The 23060-nt window shown below is 42.8% G+C and overlaps 1 protein-coding gene across 1 annotated transcript in view; it reads right to left on the minus strand.

The window, feature by feature from the left end:
• Positions 1-23060, minus strand: part of LOC124616118 (synaptic vesicle glycoprotein 2A-like) — a 197792-nt gene that overhangs the window by 34814 nt on the left and 139918 nt on the right. The window contains exons 9-10 of the mRNA XM_047144382.1: positions 12652-12766; positions 12217-12376 (exon numbers count right to left, since the gene is read on the minus strand). Coding sequence (XP_047000338.1) covers positions 12217-12376; positions 12652-12766 — 275 coding nt within the window. The remainder of the gene's footprint in view (positions 1-12216; positions 12377-12651; positions 12767-23060) is intronic.

Raw genomic sequence — 23060 nt, forward strand, 5'->3', positions numbered from 1 at the left:
AACATGTGGCCGCAGCATTGACATTCCTACAGCGTTACTCGGAGGAAAGTAATAATTTCGTGATTGTATTGTCTTTGCGGATGAAACATAGATGTTGCATGCCACACCAGAAATGAAACACCATACATTGGCAGCATAGTGGCTCACCTGTCAAGGCCAAACTCAAGCAGACAGTCGCTGTCAAAAAACTCACGTGCACTGTCTTCTGGGATTGATGTGTTGTCCTCCTGTGCAAGTTTTTATTGTGAAGGGAGTCCATAAATGCTGATTGGTATTGACAGACATTGCAAAATCTGAGGAGAGTGATCCAGAACAAGAGGCGTGGGGTATCAACAAGAGGCATTATGCTTGTTCATAACAATGCCAGACCCCCTACAGCCGACGCCACACGAAATGTGTCAAATCAGTTTGGATGGGAGATCTTGGGCCATCCATCCTACAGCCCCAAACTTACCCCAAGTGGCTATCATCTTTTTCATCTCATGAAGTGTTTTCTGGCAGAAAATGTTTTCACAATGATGCTGAGGTGCAAACTGAAATGACTTTGTGGTTCTGGACATTTGCGGCACACTCCTATGACACGGGCATATAATTGACGGTACACCGTTATGACAAATGCATCAACAATTGTGGTGACTGTTGAGAAGTAGCCAGTGAATCTATGTAGATATTACAGTAAATACTTCTTACTTAGTGATGACTTTATTTTCTTTATCGGTCATTGGAGCTTACTTTCTGGACACACCTCATAGTTACACATGTTCACTCCACGTTAAATCCCTCTGTAAGCATATTTCCAGATATTTAATGGATGTGACTGCTTCCAGAGATTCTTCAGAAATTATGTAATTACACAATAAAACGTCTTTCTGCCTATTTATGTGCAATAAATTACATTTGTTTATGTTGTGTATCAACTGCCAATTCTGCATCGTGTATGAGTCCTCTGCAGATCTTCGTGCCTTTTGCTCCAAGTTTCTAGCATTGTGCCCTGTCTATAAACAACTGCATCATACATGAATAGCCTCATGGAGCTTCCAACAGTGTCAGCTAGCTCATTATTATTAACAGTAATGTTCCTAAAAAACTCCCTCAGGAAACACCAAAACTTACTTTCACGTCTCACAAGATTTATCTCTGTTAAGAAAGACATTCTATTTTCTATTTACTAGGAACTCTTCAGTCTAGTAACAAAGATGTGCTGATATTCTGTACACTCATGTTTTATTCATAATGTGACAGTGTAGAATTGTGTTGGTTGCCTTCCAGATGTCAACCTGGGCGCTGGTATCTGGGTCTCATGAACAGACAGAGCAAACTGGGTTTCACATGATGATTGTTCATGGAATCAATGTTGATTCCTACAGAGAAGATATTTGGAATCCAGAAAGGTCATAATATGTGAGCATACAATGAGTTCCATAAATCTGTAACACACTGATGTCAATGATACAGACTTATAACTATGTGTGTTTGTTTGATGACCCTTCTTGAAAATGGGAATGAGCTGCACTTTTTACCAATAACTTGGAACACTTTGTTTCCTAATGATCTAAGGTAAACAGGTGTTAGAAAAGAAACTGTACATAGATACTCTATGTACAATTGTATAGCATCTCATCAGGTCCAGTTGCCTTCCTTTGTTGAGCAATTTTATGAGGGTTGGAACTTAAATAGTGGCAGCTATTTATTCACAACCAATACAAAAGAGTTACATGTTTGCACCTGTTACTGTCCTTCAGAGTAGTCACCAGCATTGTGTAGATGTGTAGAACCTATTGCCAGTGATGTGGAAGGCATAGTATACCTTTAGCAGAGCCTGTTCTGTTGGTGGTGCGAATGGAGCGGTCTACTGCCTGTCAAATCTCCGGAACAGTTTTGAAGTGAATGCCATGAAGTGGTTCCTTCATCTTTGGAATCAAATCAAAGTCACAAGGACTTAAGTCACCAGTGACCAGCGTTGCTAAGGAAGGGGTGACACTTTCTGTGCAACCCACCCATCATTTTGCATGACAAAGTGCGGCTGCATACAGCGCAAGCTGTGGCTGCCCTGTCTGGTCGATGGGACTGGGAAGTACTGTATCATCCACCATACTTCCCGGACTTAAGTCCTTATGACTTTTATTTGATTCTGAAGATGAAGGAACCACTTCGTGGCATTTGCTTCAGAACTGTTCCAGAGATTCGACAGGCAGTAGACCGCTCCATTTGCACCACCAACCGAACAGGCTCTGCTAACGGTATACTACGCCTTCCACATTGCTGGCAACAGGTTCTACACAACGCTGGTGACTACTTTGAAGGACAGTAACAGGTGCAAACATGTAACTCTTTTGTATTGGTTGTGAATAAATAGCTGCCACTATTTAAGTTCCAACCCTCGTAGTTAATTTTTATAGTCCAGTCACTTACTTTTATATTTGTCATTATGGCATTCATGCACTGTTAAGAGGAGGAACCATTGTCTGATCTTCCTCAAAGAAAAGCATTTGGAAAAGAGAATTTAGTGTTTCTGCCTTTTCTCTGATATCCTCTGTTTCAATACCATTATGGTCACTGAGTGTCTTTACAGATGGCTTTGATCTGTTGTCTCTGAGGAGTAATTTGGGTTTCACTGTGGGCTCTTCATGAGCTATCAACTTCTGCATCTGGTGCAGAAGGCAATGGATGCAATAGACCACTAGGATTCTTTGGGGTTGTCTTCCTAGTCATATGCTGTGATTTCAACAACATGTGGCATGGCAGGTTCATCTTCAACTTTTTTAGTCAGTAGGTCCCAGTATCACTTGTCTGTGTCTATCACACATACCTAAAGGAGGAACATTTCAAGTGTGCATCAATATAGGATCTCTTCGGACCACACCATCACTGCTGTTGCACCATAATTGTCAGTTCTGGAGCTAATGCTCTATATTATATCCACAACTAACAAGTCAGCCAAGAACCACATGCAGCTCACACCATATGCAGACAACAGGTCTTTGCAGCACATAGGCTAATATGTCCTAAAGCCAACGAACTACCTGAGAAGTAATTTGGGTTTCACTGTGGGCACTCCATAAGCTATTAACTTCTGCAGATGCTGCAGAAGGTAACTGTTGCAACAGAACACTAGGAATTCTTTGGAGTTGTCTTCCTTGTCATATCCTGTGATTTCAAATTTGTTGGCCCTGAAGTGGCATCTGGCTTCCAACACACCAAAAGCCAATACACAGTCCCAACTAACCTGTGATCTGTAAAAATTCATGGAAACCGGGTGGTATAGAGGAGAACAGTATGTTACCTAGGTGTCATGTTGGACACTTGGTTAACATGGTTCCCACACATACACAGACTGTAGCGGAAGGTGAAGGTGTTGTGTCACTTCAAATGCCTCTACCCATTGCCGTATACTACATCAACATTACCAGAACACCTTGGCATAATTGTGCATAGTGACTGGCACATTTCCTACCAAGGGACATCTCCAAACCACAACTGCAGCAAGTCATGCAGATGCAGCAAATCACAGGCACCCCATTGCTACAAAGTCCCATGAAAGTGGTATCAGTTTGAGGACCATCAGATCGGTCTGACGGAGGAGATAGAGAAGATCCAAAGAAGAGCGACGCGTTTCGTCACAGGGTTATTTGGTAACTGTGATAGCTTTACGGAGATGTTTAATAAACTCAAGTGACAGACTCTGCAAGAGAGGCGCTCTGCATCGCGGTGTAGCTTGCTCGCCAGGTTTCGAGAGGGTGCGTTTCTGGATGAGGTATCGAATATATTGCTTACCCGTACTTATACCTCCCGAGGAGATCACGAATGTAAAATTAGAGAGATTAGAGCGCGCACGGAGGCTTTCAGACAGTCGTTCTTCCCGCGAACCATACGCGACTGGAACAGGAAAGGGAGGTAATGACAGTGGCACGTAAAGTGCCCTCCGCCACACACCGTTGGGTGGCTTGCGGAGTATCAATGTAGATGTAGATGTAGATGTAGATCCTGGCACTTGAATATGAAAGCCACTGTGTTGCCAACAGAAGATGAACAGATCTGCTGGTAAGATAATAAGGATATGAAGGATAAAAGAGTCAAAGTGATCATTCCAACCGACAACCAACTGAAATGCACAAAGCATGGAGTGAACAAAATGGAAGAAGAGACTGTAAGGTTTCAGGCTTAATTGCAATCAGGGCATACAAAAGAAGGCCTTGCAAAGATTAAACAGTGTAAGTGATCAAACAGAGATGCACATGGTGAAACAGAAAGTTCTTGTATCACATACCAGTGAAGACAATGGCAAATGTATCAGTCTCCAAATTTTATTCTGTATACACTTCACCTGCTTGGCAGTATACCGAGCGAGGTGGCACAGTGGTTAGCACACTGGACTCGCATTCGGAAGGCCGACGGTTCAATCCCGCGTCCGGCCATCCTGATTAAGGTTTTCCGTGATTTCCCTAAATCTCTTCAGGCAAATACCAGGATGGTTCCTTTGAAAAGGGCACGGCCGACTTCGTTCCCTAATCTGAAGAGACCGATGACCTCGCAGTTTGGTCTCCTCCCCCAACACAACCCAACCCCCTTGGCAGTATCTTGTTAGCAAATGGGTTGCAATGCCTCTTGTGATTCATGACATGTGTGTACCCTCCATCACCAAACCCAGGTGATCTTTCATGGTTTAAACATTCAATGGCAATGTTCTAGTGGCCATGCTAATATGTATAACCAGTGATTTGCACTGAGTAGAGGAGCATGTAACACATTGTGGCTTCTGTACACCATAATGAATGGTTGGTCCTGGATGATATGATTGTCCATTAATTGTTCTTATCAATCATTGGAATGGAGAGTGATTTGCTTTACTGTAACCCTTCTATCCATGGCTGTTTCTCACTTACATCTGAAAGTGTCACATGCAAGCACATTTTCCAGGTAGTCCTATGAGTGGTACCAATGTTTCTGGCCTAGTTTCACTTTGGCTTGCAGCACTACATATTTCATGGCATAAGACATGACAAAATATTTATTTAACACCCTCTCACTAATCTTTACACCTGTTGACAACATTGTCTTTCCATGGTCATTAACAGGTGGCCATGGTTTTCACACTTGACACAATGTTGTGAAAAAAGCCAAGCACCTGCATGACATCAGAAAGTGTCCCACACATCTGGTACTCACAATCAACTGAGCTATGATAACAAGTCTTGCCACCAGTTCTGTACCTGACTGTCACATCCTCTACAAGGTGTGATGGCATCTCAGTCGATTGATATGTTGAAGTATACTATTCAGCAAGGGGAAAGCAGCAGGTATTGTTAATTCAGTTTCTTTATGAGTGTACTTGTTAAATGGATAGTGGTGTGGAAGTAGGGTACTAAGGTGTACTAGAACCACTACCAAATGTTGTATGACATGGTTATACATGAATTGTTTTATTGCATAGAGTGAATTTACTGAGCTTCTGCACTATTACAACTTCAAGAATGCATTACTCATCTCTTCCAAAGGTCCTCTCCTTGGGATGTCACAGAGATTTTGACCTGTCAAAGCTCTCAATGTTCCCACAGAGTCTCCACAGGGAGTGCGGAGCATTTTGGGTTGAATTGATGGTGAATGATGGGCAAGATCGCCAGACTGACTGCGATGTGGCAGGTGCGTGAGCGAGACACAATGAGACTGTTCCTCACTAAAGCGTGTGTTGGATCGCTGCCATACTACAGTGGTAAGCTCATGTGGGGCCTCCAGCACGCACAGGTATTCGTTGTGTGCCACGAAAGGGGAGTTACGTGTTGGCAAACAGCATACAAGTGATATTGCACCAGGTGTCTGATGTGGCCATAACACCATTCAGAGATGATGTCAGGCGCAGGTGACAGCAACAGTAGCTCTGTGAGCAGCTGATATGTCATGCTGGTAGCAGAGGCAAGGCTGTTGAAATTGCTGTAGTCTCTTTGTCTAGGTTGGAATTTGTGGTCAAATGTCCATCAGGAGTGCAAAGTTGTCATCCTGCAGAACCCACACTGGTTTGAACCTCGCAAGCAACGCAGTTGTTGGTGTGCTGTGCACTAGTACTTTGAATGTCTATTTGCCACAGAACAGCACTTTGTGAGGCTTTTTGTGTGGTGGTTGGAAGACTGGGTGTATGGTGTCATCATGTACGATGGTCACTCCAAAAGAAATGCACACTATTTTTTTTTTTTTAAATCCATCTTTTATTCTACACATTTGAAAATTTTACAGTGTGTAGATACATGCTTTAGGAACAATATTTTCATTTCTCCACATATTTTCCATCCCTCTCAACTGCCTTATGTCATCTTGGAACCAGCGCCAGTATACCCGCACGGTAAAATTCTGGACCAACCTGTTGGAGCCACTGTTTGGCAGTGTGCATAAGGGAGTCGTCATTTTCAAACCTTGTTCCATGAAGAGAGTCTTTCAGTTTCCCAAAGAGATGATAGTTACATGGAGCCAGGTCAGGACTGTAAGGCGAATGTTTCTGTGTTGTCCATCCGAGTTTTGTGATCGCTTCCATGGTTTTTTGACTGACATGTGTCCGTGCATTGTCGTGCAACAGCAAACCATCCTGCTTTTGCTGATGTGGTCGAACACGACTCAGTCAAGCTTGAAGTTTCTTCAGTGTCGTCACAAATGCATCAGAATTTATGGTGGTTCCACTTGGCATCATGCCCACAAGCGAGAGTCCTTCCGAATCGAAAAACACCGTAGCCATAACTTTTCCAGCAGAAGGTGTGGTTTTGAATATTTTTTTTCTTGGGTGAATTTGCATGATGCCACTCCATTGATTGCCTCTTCGTCTCTGGTGAAAAATGATGGAGCCATGTTTCATCACCTGTCACCAATTCTTCCAAGAAATTCATCTCCGCCATTCTCATACTGTTCCAAAAGTTTGCTGCATACTGTTTTTCTTGTTTCTTTGTGAGCCACTGCCAACATCCTGGGAACCCACCTGGCACAAGCCTTTTTTAATGCCAACAGTTTCAGTATTCTGCAAACACTTCCTTCCCCTATCCCAACATAGCATGACAATTCGTTCACTGTGGTGCATCTGTCAGCAGTCACAAATTTGTTAACTCTCTACACATTGTCTGGACTGTGTGCAGTACAAGGCCTGCTGCTGCAAGGACAATCCTCAATATTGCCGTGCCCGCCTTCATCACATAACCTGCTTGTCCACTGACTAACTGTACTGCCATCGACAGCAGCATCTTCATACACCTTTTTCAACCTCTTCTGGATGTTTCCCACTGTCTCGTTTTCACAGCACAGGAAGACATGGTGTGACAGCGCCACTCATAGGAACAGGTTGAACTAAGTTTGAAAACAAGTGGGAAGGATGTATCTACACACTGTAAAACTTTCACACATGCAGAATGAAAACAGTATTTTTACAAAAATAGTGTGCATTTCTTTTGGAGTGACGCTCACATCATTATAAACTAACAACAGTGGAGGTCCTTATGAACAACAACTTTTGTTGCATGTGTGGCATGTTGGTAACATATACATGTTCTGAATATGCCTATGAACCTGGTCCACTAATGTCAGCAGGCCAGTGTGTGTTGCTTCAAATGTAGGCTGCACAAACTCCGTGGGAAGCAATAGGATTTCACTGTGTAAGATCTCAGCAAGTGATGCTTGGAGGTGATCTTTATGTGTCGACCGAATGCCGAGTAGCAACCGTAGCAATGCCTTGCACCAGGGCCTACTGTGGCACATCAGAGCTGCTTTTGGAATCCTGTGCCACCTCTCAACAAGCACATTGCTTCGGAGATGGTAAGATGTGGCATGTATGCAACTGGTACCACACAGGTGGCACAGGGCTGTGAAGAGGAAGGACTCAAACTATGAGCCCTGGTTTGTGGTGATCTGTTCTGGAATTCCAAAGTGCACGATCCACATTTCTGTATAGGTGTGCTTCCCATTACATACTGAGCGGCACAATGGTGCAAATCCTATCTTGGGACGCATCACACAGCAGTGTTAGCTTGATATTGGGTAAGATTCGACATCTGATCCAAAGACTGGTCATTGTATCTGTCATGAGATCGTCGATGGAAGGGTTGTTTGCTCGCTCTGCAGCTGTAAGTTCATAGTTGTATTATAATGAAATTTCACTGATCCATGAGATTGTCTTACACTCTCATGAGCGTTTGATGTAACCAGCACCTGTGAGGATAAGGACTGTGATTATGTTCTCTGCCCCTTGGATGTGGTGGACATCAGTAGTGCACTGTGAAATGACGTCTAAGTGGTGCAAACAGTGTGTACTGAAATCTTGAAGTGTGTTCTTGATTGCGTCCACAAGTGCCTTTTGGTCAGTGTAAACCATTATGTTGCATCCTTCGATGTCCTCTCAAAAATTTTTGATCATTGCGTATATCGTGATCACCTCGCAATTGAAGGCAGACCTCTTAGACTGTGTAGGTGTGAGCTTCTTGGGGAAGAATGTAAGTGGTTGTGGTTTGTTGTCGATGATTTGCTCCATGAAGGCCCCCACTGTGGTGTTGCTAGCATCTGTGGTAATGGTGAGTCTCGTGTTCAGGTCGGGATGGGCTGGGGTGGCAGCATCCGGAATACTTCTTTCACGCTTGCCACCCATTCGACCTTTCCCTTGGCAAATTGTCATTTTCAGCTGACACATCTGTCAGCAGCAGTAGCAGCTGTGTGTGGTAAGTTGCATGGGTAAACAATTAGTGTGCGAAGGAACCAATGTAGGTCACAGTACACCTCTGGTAGAGGCAGGACCTGGAATATACATACGCTGAAGTTGAAGCTTAGCCTTGTTAATGAAAACACCTTCTTCACAGAGAGTGGCTAAGACCTGCTCTAAATGAACCAAGTGGTCTTTGAGATAGTTGGAGTAAATCAAAATGTTGTCTAAATACCTGTAGCTGTTGGGGACTCAGGGGAGAAGCCCATCAATGAATCACTGCCATGTTTGGGCTGCAGTCTTCAAGTCAAACAGCTTATACAGGTACTCAAAGAGTCCAAATGGCATAATGATGGTAGTTTTTGAAATGTCGTGTAAGTACATCAGAACCTGCGGGTATGTGAGTTTACAGTTGATGACAGTGAATAATGTGGCATCAAGTGTGTAAGTAAAATCTTGTGTGTTGGGAACTGATAGTAGTCATGAACTGTCCTGAAATTAAGGCCCCCGTAATCACCACAGAGCCTTAAGGTATCATGTTTTTTTCTGTACAAGTTTGATCTCAGAGGCTGTCTGACGGTCGCACGATCCCCGCTTGGAGCAGTTCGTAGGCAACATTCTTTGCAATCTGCAGATCTGCTGGATAGAAAGGGCACGGTTTTTGACAGCTGGGCAGAAGTTCTTTTGTAATGAAGTGGAATGCTGTACCTTTGACCATGCATGTTGTTAATACTGCACATTGCCTTACACTGATGTGGGCATGACTGTTGTCTTGTGGTGGTGGGGCAGCTCCTTTGTCATGAGCATTTGATGTAACCAGCTGCTGTGAGAATAAGGACTGCTGATGGTCACACACTGATGTAACTGCTGCAGCAATGTTTTCGACACAGCACGTAAGCAAAGAATTCTCGTGTCATAGATTTTGTGATTGTGACTGACATTTGAAAATTCATTGATGTGCCATTAGGATTTAGGTTTACTGTGTGAGTGCAGTCATGGAAGGTTTCAGCACAGAAGTTATTGAAAATGTGACATTCTGTAGGGTCATGTCAGTTTGTAGATGGGAACAGTGTGATGACACCATCCGAATGATATACTGTCATATGCTGTGTGAGCAAGGTTTGCACAAATCCAGCAAAAGTTGACTGGAATATAGAAAGTCAATTCCCAAGACTGACTGTGTGATGTCAATTACACACAAGGCCCCCTGAAGATTGTTGCTAGGCAAACAGTGACTGATGTCATGCTGTATACCTGGATCTCAGTGTCAGTAGCTGAATGTGGGTATAAGGTCAACATTGGATGAAACTTGCTGTGCTAATGATGGGAGTGAGCTAATGTCTGAGACCATATCCAATAAAAAATACATTTGGGTGGTGAGGTCAAGGACGAAGAGACATACACACAGTGCTGTTGGTGGAGTCTCCTTTATCTGTGTGATACCAGAGTGACAGAGATGAGTTTAGTCATAAAGACAAGTCAGACCATCTGAATTGGTCAGTGGCTGGCATTTGGGTAGTATCTGCAGAGGGCCTGGCACTTATGTGCGGCTTGTCCGAACTGGTGATGAAACCGACAGACTGAAGGTTCAGCTCCGGTCATATCTGTTAATGTGGCAGCTGCCTGCTGTGAAGGCATTTGTGGTTTAGATGGGTGTGGCACTGGCAGGGGGTGCCATGTGGCACTGCCTTCTTAATTAGCTGTTGCAGAAGTTTGGCAAACTTCAGGTGGTGTGGGGTGCACCATTTACTGTGCCAAGTGCGGGGCATTTGAGCACTATTTGTTACTGATGTGGTTACTATTCATGACTGAGGACAGATAGTTCACAAGCAGGAGTCGCTGCTCAAGTATTTTTGCAGCACGCATTATCATGGCGAGCTGCTGGTCCGTCGCCAGGTTGATGAGCCACAGGGTCCACAGAGCTGTGTCGGATAGTAGGTTAGTACTAATGCTAATTCGTAGATGGCAACGATACTGTGAAGGTTTGTCAAGTTGTGAATGCTGACCATACAGTGCCTCACAAAGTTGTTGTTCAGAAAGGCAGGAAAGTTGGTGTAGGAAGGCTGTTTTAGCTTAGCAGTCTTGTACTTGTTCATCTGTGGATGTGCCAGGATGATATTGCTGATCAGCTCTGCCTGTTTGCCCAGATGACAGAGTATATTTACATATTTTGGGGTGTCATCGAAGATTTTGGATGATTTGAAAACACTTTTAGCAGTGGCAAACCACAGTGCTGGGCGATCTTTGTCAAATGGAGGCTGTGTGGGGTAGTTAACACTCTGCGAATGTGAACTTGTGGGACCCATGTGTGTGAGTTTAGTGCAGGTGATGATGTCACCACTGATTGCTCTTAAAATGCCCCCTGGTGTAGCATTATGAGATGTGACAGTCCGAGGTGATGGCACATGGGTGGCACGAGCCTGGTGGGAATATTACTCAGAGAGCTTTGGGTTTGTGCAGCACTGGTTGTCAGAGAAGTAACTTGTGTGCCCTGGTTGGTATTCATCATGTGGGATAGTGTGGTTACTGGCCAGTAAAACTGATGCACAACTGGTTGCGGCAATGCGGAATGTGGGTGCTAGTATCCGGAACATGATGCGGTAGCAGCGGGTGGCACAAAACCAGCAATTGTACCATATTATGGTAGGCAATAACACATTAAATTGTTTGTGGGGACATGGACTGATCTGATCTGTGGTGAACTGCTGTGTAGTATAGTCAAGCTGACAGTGGTCCACAATGCGCAACTGGTTGGGTGGTAACGGGATGCAGTTGTTTGTAATTCAAGTGTAGCACGGCAGACACAGGTAGCAAGACACTGGCACATGAACTGTGTTGGATGGCACACTGATTTGTCACACTGTTCAAGTGAACATCATCCACAACACAGTGTAATAAGCATGTGGCACATGGTAAGATGGCTGCTGATTGTTTGTTTAACACATTGGGTCATGCTGATGTGGAGTGCGGGTGCTTGTATCCAGTATGTGGCACAGAGGACATGGAAGGCACAAGATTTATACATGATGTATAGTGCGGGTGATTCAAACACCTTTCTATCAGGTTGCTGTAGAATGTGTTTACCACATTGTCGTGGTGCGATCCAAATGAATATCACTGAACAGAGAAATGTCGCATGTCCAGAGGAAAATGCAGGGTCACCAATGTGGAACTGTGGTAGTAAAAAATAATAGGACCACTACCGAATGATGTATGACACAGTTATACATGAATCATTTTATTGCATAGGATGAATTGACCAAGCTTCCACACCGTTACAACTTCAAGAATGCACTGCACAACTCCTCAAAAGACAGTCTCCTTGGGACTTCAGTGATGTTTCAATCTCTTTAAACTCTTGATGTCCCCACAGGGGCATGAGAAAGGTCACTGATTAGTTGTAGATGTTGTACATGTGCCAAAAGAAGTAGTTTAATTCATTTAGAATTTTAGTGTTCAGACTGTCAATGAATAGAGAGAAAAACACACAAGAAAATACAAAAATAAGAAAGTTCACTGTGATGTACAGTAGCTAGCAAACTGTATTACATTACCTGATGCTTGTTGGGAACATGTCCACAATAGTGGCTAAACTTGTATTTTGGCTCACACTGCAAAATGACACAAAGAGAGCCAAGCAGGCCAAGGTAGATGAGGGGCTGTAAGTCCAGTAAGCTGACATTAAACATACTGCAGCTCCAACATAAGCTATCACTACAAAAGAAAATATCATTAATCGGTGTGATATGGAGAAAACACTCTTGTTATAATAACTAACAGAGATTAATTTATATATATTAAAATAAGTCTGATACTTTTTAGTTATACAAACAGAATGCAGATTTAATTTATTTTCGTTTATGAGTCTGCTTTTGTTCCACAAATAACTCAAGCTCTTTTATGAGTTTGAAGTATTTGTGAAACTAATTAACATGTCATCTCAAAATTAAATGGGTTTAACCCTCTAAAGAAAAGTCTATGGTACTCACCCATGGTAATTTTTTTCCCAAGATATTTAACAATGGAACTCGCAAGAAGGAAACAGATACTCTGAGAACTCGCAACAATAATGTTGTTTACATAAACAGTATTTTTGAGCATACCCTGAGAAAAGAGAAAAGAGTCAGAAAAATTAAGATGTTGGTGCCAAAAGTAACAGTGCAAAGCAAACTCGAGTAACAAAGTTTTTGTAGGAAAGGAGAAGGTAGATGTACATTTATAAGCATTTATATGCCATGAATCTCATCAAGAAGTAGAATGTCCATGATAAAACATTACTCCAGAATAAACAAATATAAAATTAACCTGGAAAAGATTTCTCCTGTTTGCTACAGTAACCATAAGCAAGTGGAATATACTGACTTTTGATTGTAAACATCATGTGTCTCAAATAGGAATTCTCTTTTATTAATGTTGTGGACTACTTTCACAGCTCTTTTCTGTAATATAAAGCCCTTATCATTATTCCCATCAGCAGTATGCCAGGTCATGAGCAGTAGATATCAATAGTGGAACTGACAGCAGCTGGAACACAGAGTTCATTACAAACTTGTGTGTATAAGTGTAGAGCCATGCCTGAGAGCCATGGCAGTGGCTAGAGTTAGGGAATCAGCTTGCAGATAACCAGTCCGACATGTTAACTACTGGAATCAGGGTATGAGAAGAATAGTGAGCAAAGTGAACTGGTGCTAATGTCCATCAGCATCACCAAATGGTAAGCTGACACAGCTAGAAAAGTGCCTTCGTATGTGGGGTTGCTTTGTTCTATGAAAAGCTGAAACAGTCATCTTGTTGACTGCTATGAGGTGAAGATTGAGGCACTGGTTGAGGTCAGTGCTGGGGACACCAACAGATCATGTATAAGGTGGAGGCACATCATTTGTGGGAGTTTAGTTAGCTGTGAGACAGTCAGTTGGAGGAACTTTGTGTAGGTTAGACCCTGGGTCAGGAATCACAAGTTGCTCTGTTTCTGTCACTGAACATGCAGCCTAGTGTACTTCCTCCATGGGAGCATTTGCTCAGGAAAACATGAAAGATTGTTAATCACTTATTGAATTGTTGTTTGTATTTCCTTGAATGTTGCATAATCATCAGAAATATTCAATTAGGCAATACCACTGATAGCTCATTGGATGGACCTGCCAAGCAATGTTCAGATCACTTGCTGGATGCAACAGATATAGTTTTATGGTGTTAAATCTTAAGTTGTTCACGAATTAGCATGGTGTTGTTTGCAGTTTCACTATGCAGCAACTGTGTCCTATTAATTATTGGAATAGGATCCAATTCCTTTTGAAATATCAGACCTATTCAGCCTGACATCAAGCAAAAGATCAGAACAGCTCTGAGAATCCTTTTTAATTGAACAACACATTATGCAAGCTAGCAGCAGGAGCAGAGCAAATGGGAGAGGAAAGAAGGTAGAAGAAGAAGGTGGGACGAGTCCTACAGATAGAAGGCGGTCAGAAATGTTGCAGTGCAGCAGCAGCAGATGGCAGTGCAAGGACGTGGACGACTGTTAGCAGCAGACGATGCTCAGCAGCGGACGGTGCACAGCAGCACTGAGACTTTACACGGTGAATGAAGCAGCTTAGTAGGCGCATCACGTAACAGAGATCGTAGTTTGTGTAATGGCACTGATGCATGGGAGTAACCCAGTAGGCAATTTGTTAGTTTGTCTGAAACACTTAAAACAGCAGTCATTCAATCACAATAATAATATTTTAAATGAGTTTACCAACCACTGCAATATTACATTTAAGCTTGTAAATCCAGTGCAGCATGAAACTTTATAGAAATTTGTGGAACTGTAATAACTGCCTCTGTGTGAAGCAAGTTGATAGTGAGAATTTTAAGTGCCACTTGGTGAGATATGCATGTCATTCTAGTAGAAAATTATGCCATTACAAGAATGTTAGCAAATTATACATGCAAAATGTTAATGAGTTGGCAGAAATGCAGGGAACGCATAGCACAGTGGGGCTCACACCCAGGTGCAATGTGTCATCACCTGAGGTACAATGCCAGAGTCAAAGCTACCAGGTAGCCTTATGCTCTTGTGGAAACTAAATAGAGCTATGTTGATGCAAGGGATTTATGACAATACAATAGAGACAATAGTGTGCGTGCTCAAGGAACAGTGACACTGGCAGAAGCAGTAGATGTCACTACAATGGAGGAAACTGTGACAGCTTTGGTAAGAGAGAATACAGGGTGTCCCAGGAGGAATGGCCAATATTCAGGGATATGACAGGAATGGCCATTTGAAGCAAAAAAATTCGAGTAAACATAGCCTCTAAAATGCATATCTTAAGATCTATGAGCACTTCTTTATCTCTGATTCTGTGAAACAAATCTCTTCTACTGCAAACTCTTTTCTTTCTATATTTTGAGCAGTGGTGGTATGGACTAAAACAAGGAAAAAATGTCCAATAAATGTGGGCTCTAAGTTGCATACCTTAAGAGGTATGAACATTTATTCATATTTGCTACTGTGGAACACATGTCTTCTACTGAAGAAGTTCTCATAGATTGTGGATAATTTCTGAAATCATGATTCCTGCATTGTATTATATAAATTATGTAACGTCTGATATATAGACCCTGTGCAAAGTAAGTTACTAGTGTTTGATGTTTAAAATTCCTCAACATTTTCTGGTGCCAAAATCCAAGATGCAGTGACATGAACAGGAACATTCAGGATCACAGGGATGTCAAAGACACACCAATTGAGCGCACACTGATTCCGAGTGACTACATGGCAAATACATGTTAGGATCTCTTCTTCGCACATAATGCACAATGTGCAACTCCATCTAAGTCATTCATGCATTGGGGCATTAGGTATATCTGTATTCATTACTGGAACATACTACATTACTCCCTGCTTACTAGCAGCTGAAGTAATAGTTGATCATAATGCAGGAGGATAACTGATTTCGTAACAAGCATAATTGACCTCTAAAGAGAAGGTCAATATGGAAGTTTACAGAGTACTATCACAGATCATGGCCACGGCCATTGAAACAGCAGATTGTCTTTGCAAGATAAGAAATAGATGAGGGACACAGTGTTCCAATGTTACTCGCATCATTAGCCAAACAAATTCATTTAATGATTCTGTGCCCAGAAATGAGGTGGCACATGTTAGCAGTCACATGTACTTTAGCTAATCTGCTAACCTTGGATAACATTATTCAAGACTTACTCAACGAAATAGAGTATGAAGTTCATGTATCAGCATGCAAAGATACACAAACCTGGCAAACCAAGTGATCCTGATGGCAAAACACAATACTGAGGGAAAAATTTCGTACATCGTGGCCATTAGGATGACTTCAGAGGTTTCTACGCAGTCATGTAACAGTATTTTAGTACTATATATTAGGCTAGAGCCATTCTCCAGTGGCATTGATCATTGGATTCGCTTTTGGGAACATTGTCAATTGTCAAGCACTTGTTTTTTAGAGGTTACCTTGAGGGGTAACCCAAGAGTTTGATAGAAGGTACTGCTGTAAATTCAGCTTTCTGTGAGCACACTAAATTTTACATACATATTATGGTGACAGGGATAAAAATATTCAGGCAAATCTTGATCATCTGAAAGCCATGTTATATGTAACATCTGACTCCCTGGGCTCTACAGGTGCTAGGGGAGAACTAGAACACTATGGTCAAGTGTTAGTACCCAAAATATTTTACACTTTCCCAGAGGACATATTTTGGCACTGAAAGGGTACTATTGTCAGAAGGAAACATTCTGAAAATAATGGAATTCTTGTCAGAAGAGGTAGGTGGGGTGCTGACAGCACAAGCATTCAAGGAGAAACAGATAGATTAACTAGCACTGTACCACCTATGGCAGCACCTCAACATTCACTCTAAGCCAGGACATAAATTACCTGAGTCAGTACGGGAGGCAGAAGAATACCACGGGTTTTGCGAGCAGCGTGGTCACCAGACACAAGATTGCAAGACAGTAAAGAATACTCACAATTGCCTCAAGCTTTTGGGATCCAGTAATACATACTTTCTTTGCCTTAAGCAGACTCATACAGCAAAAGACTCCAGGAAGAAAGGAAAAGCATTTTGTCTCTTTTGAAGGAAAGGTCATCACAAGTTGGTCTGCACAAATTCAGAACATTCTGCTCTGTTAGTTACTTCTGTCGAGCACAGTTTCACCAGCAGTGTGAACACTGGATATCTGGGACACACACACACACACACACACACACACACACACACACACACACACCTTCAGACATCTCATGTGTACGTAAAAGGGCCCACCAGAGTAGGTAGACTCACTTGATGCATTCTAGATGGTATCAGCCAATCTAATTTTATCAGTAACAATATTATGAGAAGGAAAGTTGCTACTCACCATATAGCGGAGATGCTGAGTCGCAGATAGGCACAACAAAAAGATTTTCACACTTAAATCGTTTGGCCAATGGCCTTTGTCAACAATAGACACACACATGCACACACACTCACGCTGACGCAACTCACACACACGTCTGCAGTCTCAGGCAATTGAAACCACCCTGCGAGCAGCAGCACCAGTGCACGATGTTAGTGGAGACTGGGTGGAAAGGAGGAAGCTGGGGCTGGGAGGTGGAGGGATAGTATGGTGGCATATAATACAATGCAGGAATCATGATTTCAGAAGTGCTGCAGGTTGGGTGGCGGGCTGGGGAGAGGTGGGGAGGGAGGGGGGAGGGGAGGTAGTGGAAAAGCAAAGAAATTGAGGGAAATAAATTCCAGCACTACATAGCCGTCATTCCACCACCACACCCAGTCTTTTTTATTTATTTTGTTTTATTTAGTTTATTTATTTATTTCTCTCCTTTTCCACTACTCCCCCCCCCCCCTCCCTCTACCCTGCCCACCACCCAACCTGCAGCACTTCACTGTCTGCCATCCCCACCATACTATTCCCCCACTTCCCTGCCCCAGCCTCCTCCTTTCCCCCACCCAGTCACCATCCCATCATGCACTGGTGCTGCTGCTCACAGTGTGGTTTCAGTTGCCTGAGACTGCAGTCATGCTTGTGAGTCGCATTTGCGTGAGTGTCTGTGTGAGTATGTGTGTCTATTGTTGACAAAGGCCATTGACTGAAAGCTTTAAGTGTGAAAATCGTGTTGTGCCTATCTGCAACTCAGCATCTCCACTATATGGTCAGTAGCAACTTTCCTTCTCATGATATTGTTACATTCCATCCTGGATTTTCCATTGTTTAATTTTATCAGTAGGTTGTTGACCATAACTTAAAGAGCCATGCTCACATTGAGTTTACTGCATTTGAGAGTTTTCATTCCTGAAAGGGAATGTGGCAGCCAGTATCAGAAGAATTCAAAACCAAACACATTACTAATTTCCAACTGGCCAGTCCAGCAGAAGCATATGATGATCTTCCCATTGAGTTACTAATCAGCACAGATCTTTACTGGAGAATTGTTCAGAACACTACACCAATACGCATCTCTCAACCTCTAGCCTTACTATCTTTGAAATTCGGATGCATTCTTAGAAGATACCACTTAAGGATTTCTGCAGAGCGATCTATCAGTAACCTTGTCAACCTGCCATGCACTCAAGCATTTGACAACATAGTCAAGAACTTTTTGGATATAGTGGCAGTACAGAAATGCAAAGATCAAGATCACACCACGAGTGTGAAAGATTCAGAATTTTTCGAGGAATTTCACGTGGTTACCGTCATCGCTGGCGGCGCAGTGTACCTGTGTATCGCAGTTTGAAGGCGATTGATATTGACTTGGCTGGTCAGTTTAATTGCACATTGAGAAATATACACTTGACCCAGTCAAGGGCAACTGTAGATGGCACACCACGAATGTCAACTCTGAACGTTTCACTGTCTCCTCTTAATACACAAGTAAACGGTTCCTCATATGGTGGTTGAAGTGGTTTGTGAACAGACTCATTGCATAAAAATACATGTGCGCAGCTGTCTAAGTCTGCACAAATGAATGGACATCATCAAGTTTGCTCTCTGGGAAAGACAGGCTGAAGCTGGCTTATAAGTGTTCTCAATTTAACACCAAATTCCAAAGACGCTACATTGTCATCTGTCCCATCAAGCATGCATTCTGCCAGCAGTTGTAATATTTGACCATAGAGGAGTTCAGCTGCTATGGCCAGAAAATAACTCTTGAAAGATGTTCGCAACCCACAGAGGACAACAGGCTGTGCCTCAGTCCACTTCTGCGCAGCATAACACCATAGAGCTGACTTGAGCTGCTGATGTAGGCACTCAACTGTGCCGTTTTCCACAGGGTGAAATGCGTATGCATTTAATGCATAGTAACGTTGACAGTGTCTTGTAAAGATATGCTTCAAACTGACATCCTCGGTCAATAGTGATGCGTAAAAGCATGCCAAATCGAGCGATCCACCCATGAAAGAATGTCTGTACTACCATTTCTGCTGTGATATCTGTCACTGCCAATGCTTCTGGCCACTTCACGAGTCGGTCCTCTACTGTGAGACAGAACCTGTAGCCTTAAAAAATGATGAGATGTCCTAAAATGTCAGAGCGGACATTTTCAAATCATTGATTAGGCGGTACAAATGCACCCAGTGCATCTGAAAATTCAGATAATCCAAAAAGTGTAGTGACAGATGTTTTAGGCACACCCTCCATTGCTACAGGTATCTGATAATGTGCATTATCATGGAAAAGATCATCTTATCGTGCACACTGATGGAGAAATCCTCAGTATGTGATACGGGATACTGATTCGAAATGGTCCTTGGGTTTAACTGGTGGTAGTCACCACACGGATGCCAACCATTGATCTTCTTTGGAATGATGTGCAACAGGGCTGCCCAGCTCCTAACTTGAAGATCAAGATACACCTTCTGCTAACATACTGTGAAATTCCTGCTTAACTATTTTTAGCTTTTCAGGTGCCAGAGGCCTTAGGACAGCCATAGTAGGTGAGCCCAGTGTAATGAGAATGTGGTGCACTGTTGTATGCTTAACTGGTGGTAATGTAGGTGACCTCCTCGTAACTTCAGGAAAATCCTTCAGCAATCACATATGTTGTGTATCCTTGGCAATTACACATACTGTCATTGGGGCAGTGTAATCAATCTTTCCTTAAGCATTTAGATTGATTGCTGCCATCACAGGTCAGGAAGCAAGTCACTGAAAGACAAGAAATCTGCCCCCAAGATTGGTTGTGAGACATCAACCACTGTGAACTGCCATTCAATCATTCAATGGAGACCAAGATTGAGCATTAATGTGACTCATCCATAGGTCTTAATCTTCAAGTCATTGGCAGAGTGTAAGTGATAACTATCACAGTTGTGATCCAGTAATTTATGTACTGAATACACTGACACTTCAGCTCCTGTATCCACTCAATATTGCACCTTTCTACTGTCATCTGTGATGAATAATTGTCACATATTACTATTGAAGACAGAGTTAGCTGCCACAGATTCTGTGTCAAGCTTCCATTTGCATGGTGGTGTGCATTTTTGTGTGTACCAATTTTTCTATGATACCAGGAGGTGTTTGGTGCCACAAATGGTTACAACTTCTTGACGAACATCAATGTGGCTGTTGTTTGGTATGTGCTGTCTGCAGTGCAGCAATTTGTGTAGTTAGATTTGCAAAATGAGATCGCAATGACGCTAAAGTAATTGCAACTGTGTTATCCAGTTTCATCACCAGTGTTGTAATGCTCATTGAGGGTACATCCCTGCAATCTTAGCCAGCCGGAGTGGCCGAGCGGTTCTCGGCGCTACAGTCTGGAACCGCGCAACCGCTACGGTCGCAGGTTCGAATCCTGCCTCGGGCATGGACGTGTGTGATGTCCTTAGGTTAGTTAGGTTTAAGTAGTTCTAAGTTCTAGGGGACTGATGACCTCAGAAGTTAAGTCCCGTAGTGCTCAGAGCCATTTGAACCATTTGAACCCTCCAATCTTGTCTGCTGTTTGTGATATTACATTCACATCTCCTGGACACACCATTAGAGTTCTCTATGCATCAGCAGGTACCCTCGACAACAAGATATTACATAACACTTCATCACTGACTGTGTTTTTTGGCTAACATGCACAGGTGCCATAGGAGCCGTGATGGAGTGTGGTCTCGTAGTTCTTTTGTCCATAGAAGTTTCTCAAGGCACTTTGCTTCCAACTGAGACAGGTGCATAATCAGAGCATTCTTTATAATGGCACACAGTTCCATTTCTGGAGGTGTCACGAGGATATCTTGCATCTTGGTGGCCAAATCTTCCCTTAATGCTGCAGCACTGTAACTTTACTTTGTTTCATCTGATGAAATCTGCACTAAAATGAACTGGCTCTCTAGCTGCACAAACAATAGTGCTGGACTGCACCACCAGAAATGCAGTTGTTTTATTGTAACTCTTCCAATCATCCCGCTACTCTGGGCTGGCTCAGTAATAGCTGTCAAAGTTTTCATTAGAACTAAACTCTATCCGAACATGCCTCGGAATGCCCAATGGTACCGACCAACCGCCGTGTCATCCTCTCAGCCCAGGGGCATCACTGAATGTGGATATAGAGGGGCATGTGGTCAGCACACCACTCTCCCTGTTGTTTCGTCAGTTTATGAGACCAGAGCTGCTACGTCTTAATCAAGTAGCGTCTCAGTTTGCCTCACAAGGGCTGAGTGCAACCCGCTTACCTACAGCGCTTGACAGACCGGACAGTCACCCATCTAAGTTGAAGTTTCCGTTAGCATGTGAGAAAATTCAGCCAACAAGGCTGGTATGGAAGTGACATGCATATATGTCCTGATGTGATTTGGAACGCCGAAGTTGGAGTGGTAGTGCTAATATATTCATATCACGTCAGCATCACCAAATATGTGGTAGTCCACCCAAATTCAGATTTATTCCACACATATTAATTACAAGGTGTGTGCTATTCACAGTATAGGTGTAATAGTCAATAAGAAACAAAGAGTAATCAGAGAAAAGAGTAACGTCAAAAAAATACATAACAGAAAAGTAGGCACACAGAATATTTTATGTACTTTCACTGTCTCTGTGCATTTACACAAGTAACATGAGTCACTACAGGTTTAAATGTAGTCCATTCTTGAGTTCAGTGTTCTGAGAGAATTGGCAAGCATGTACTAATTGCAGTTTCCTACCCCAACTTCCTTGTTAGACCACAACACTTATATGGAAGACTTTGCAGCAGGCACTGCTGACAAGAATGGACCAGTAGCTTTTTATTATGAACTGTCTGCACTACAGAGTCAAATTAAACTGCCTATATCAAAGTGGGCAGCAGAGTCTTAGCAGCTAGTCACAATATGGAAATCTGAAGACCAGGGCTCACAAAAACTTCACAGGTGTTGCGAGTTCATCGGAACACAGTAGATGATACATTTTGTACATATCAACAGCCAGTTATCAAAAGATATATCAGACTGTCACAACTGAAAAGAGTTTACTACAAGCAACTGCTAGTTTCTATGACCCCCTGCACTTAGTAATCCAAGTATCCATAACAGGAAAGATTTTATTTCAATGTACCTGGGTGCTTGGGCTAGGGTGGGATGAACTTCTGCCTCAGCATCTTGCCACATGATGGCATACTTGAATCTCTGCTCTTCCAAAACTATCACACACTCATGTAAAAAGGTGGATACTCTGGGACCAGATTCACTCATGTCTTTTGTGTTGCTTCAGAGAGAGAATATGGTGAATTCTTGTATATCAGGTAAGTCCAATGTTCCAATAATTTGTAGTAAAAGTAGACTAACACCCTTAAAGCAGATTACATTGCTATGACTGAAACTGTTGGCAGCATTAATAGGAACAAGATTTCTACACAGCAACTGTTTGGATGGACTCCGTGCTGACACTTGCCTGGATAAAAGGTTATCTTAGTACGCCAAAACCTTTGTGTGCAATACGGTAGCAGAAATTAAAAATTGCAACTCACCATCACAGTCTAAGTACTGTCCAAGCAAGGACAATCCTGTGGACCATTTACCTTTAGGAATCGTGCCCCAGACCCTACATGTGATGGACATATAGGGTGTCAATTTTTAATTTCTGCTACAACAACATAGCTCATAGTAATTGTTCAAAGCAATGGCTGCCACTCTTAGTGCATATACTGCAATGGTGCATGCAGCTCTGCCGCTGGTCTCTGGTGTCTTTTGTACACTGGAACAGGCAGCGGGTCATTAACAGCTTACACCCCTGACCACCAAACAGACATATTATGCACAACTTAGCTTATAGCATGTATGTCAAGTGATGACCATGTGCAAAACACACACACACACACACACACACACACACACACACACACACACACACACACACACACACACACACACCAACACCACTATCCCTGGTGTCAGTTATCGACTGCAT

Source organism: Schistocerca americana, chromosome 5, assembly GCF_021461395.2.
Source record: "Schistocerca americana isolate TAMUIC-IGC-003095 chromosome 5, iqSchAmer2.1, whole genome shotgun sequence".
NCBI classification, from domain to species: Eukaryota; Metazoa; Arthropoda; class Insecta; order Orthoptera; family Acrididae; genus Schistocerca; species Schistocerca americana.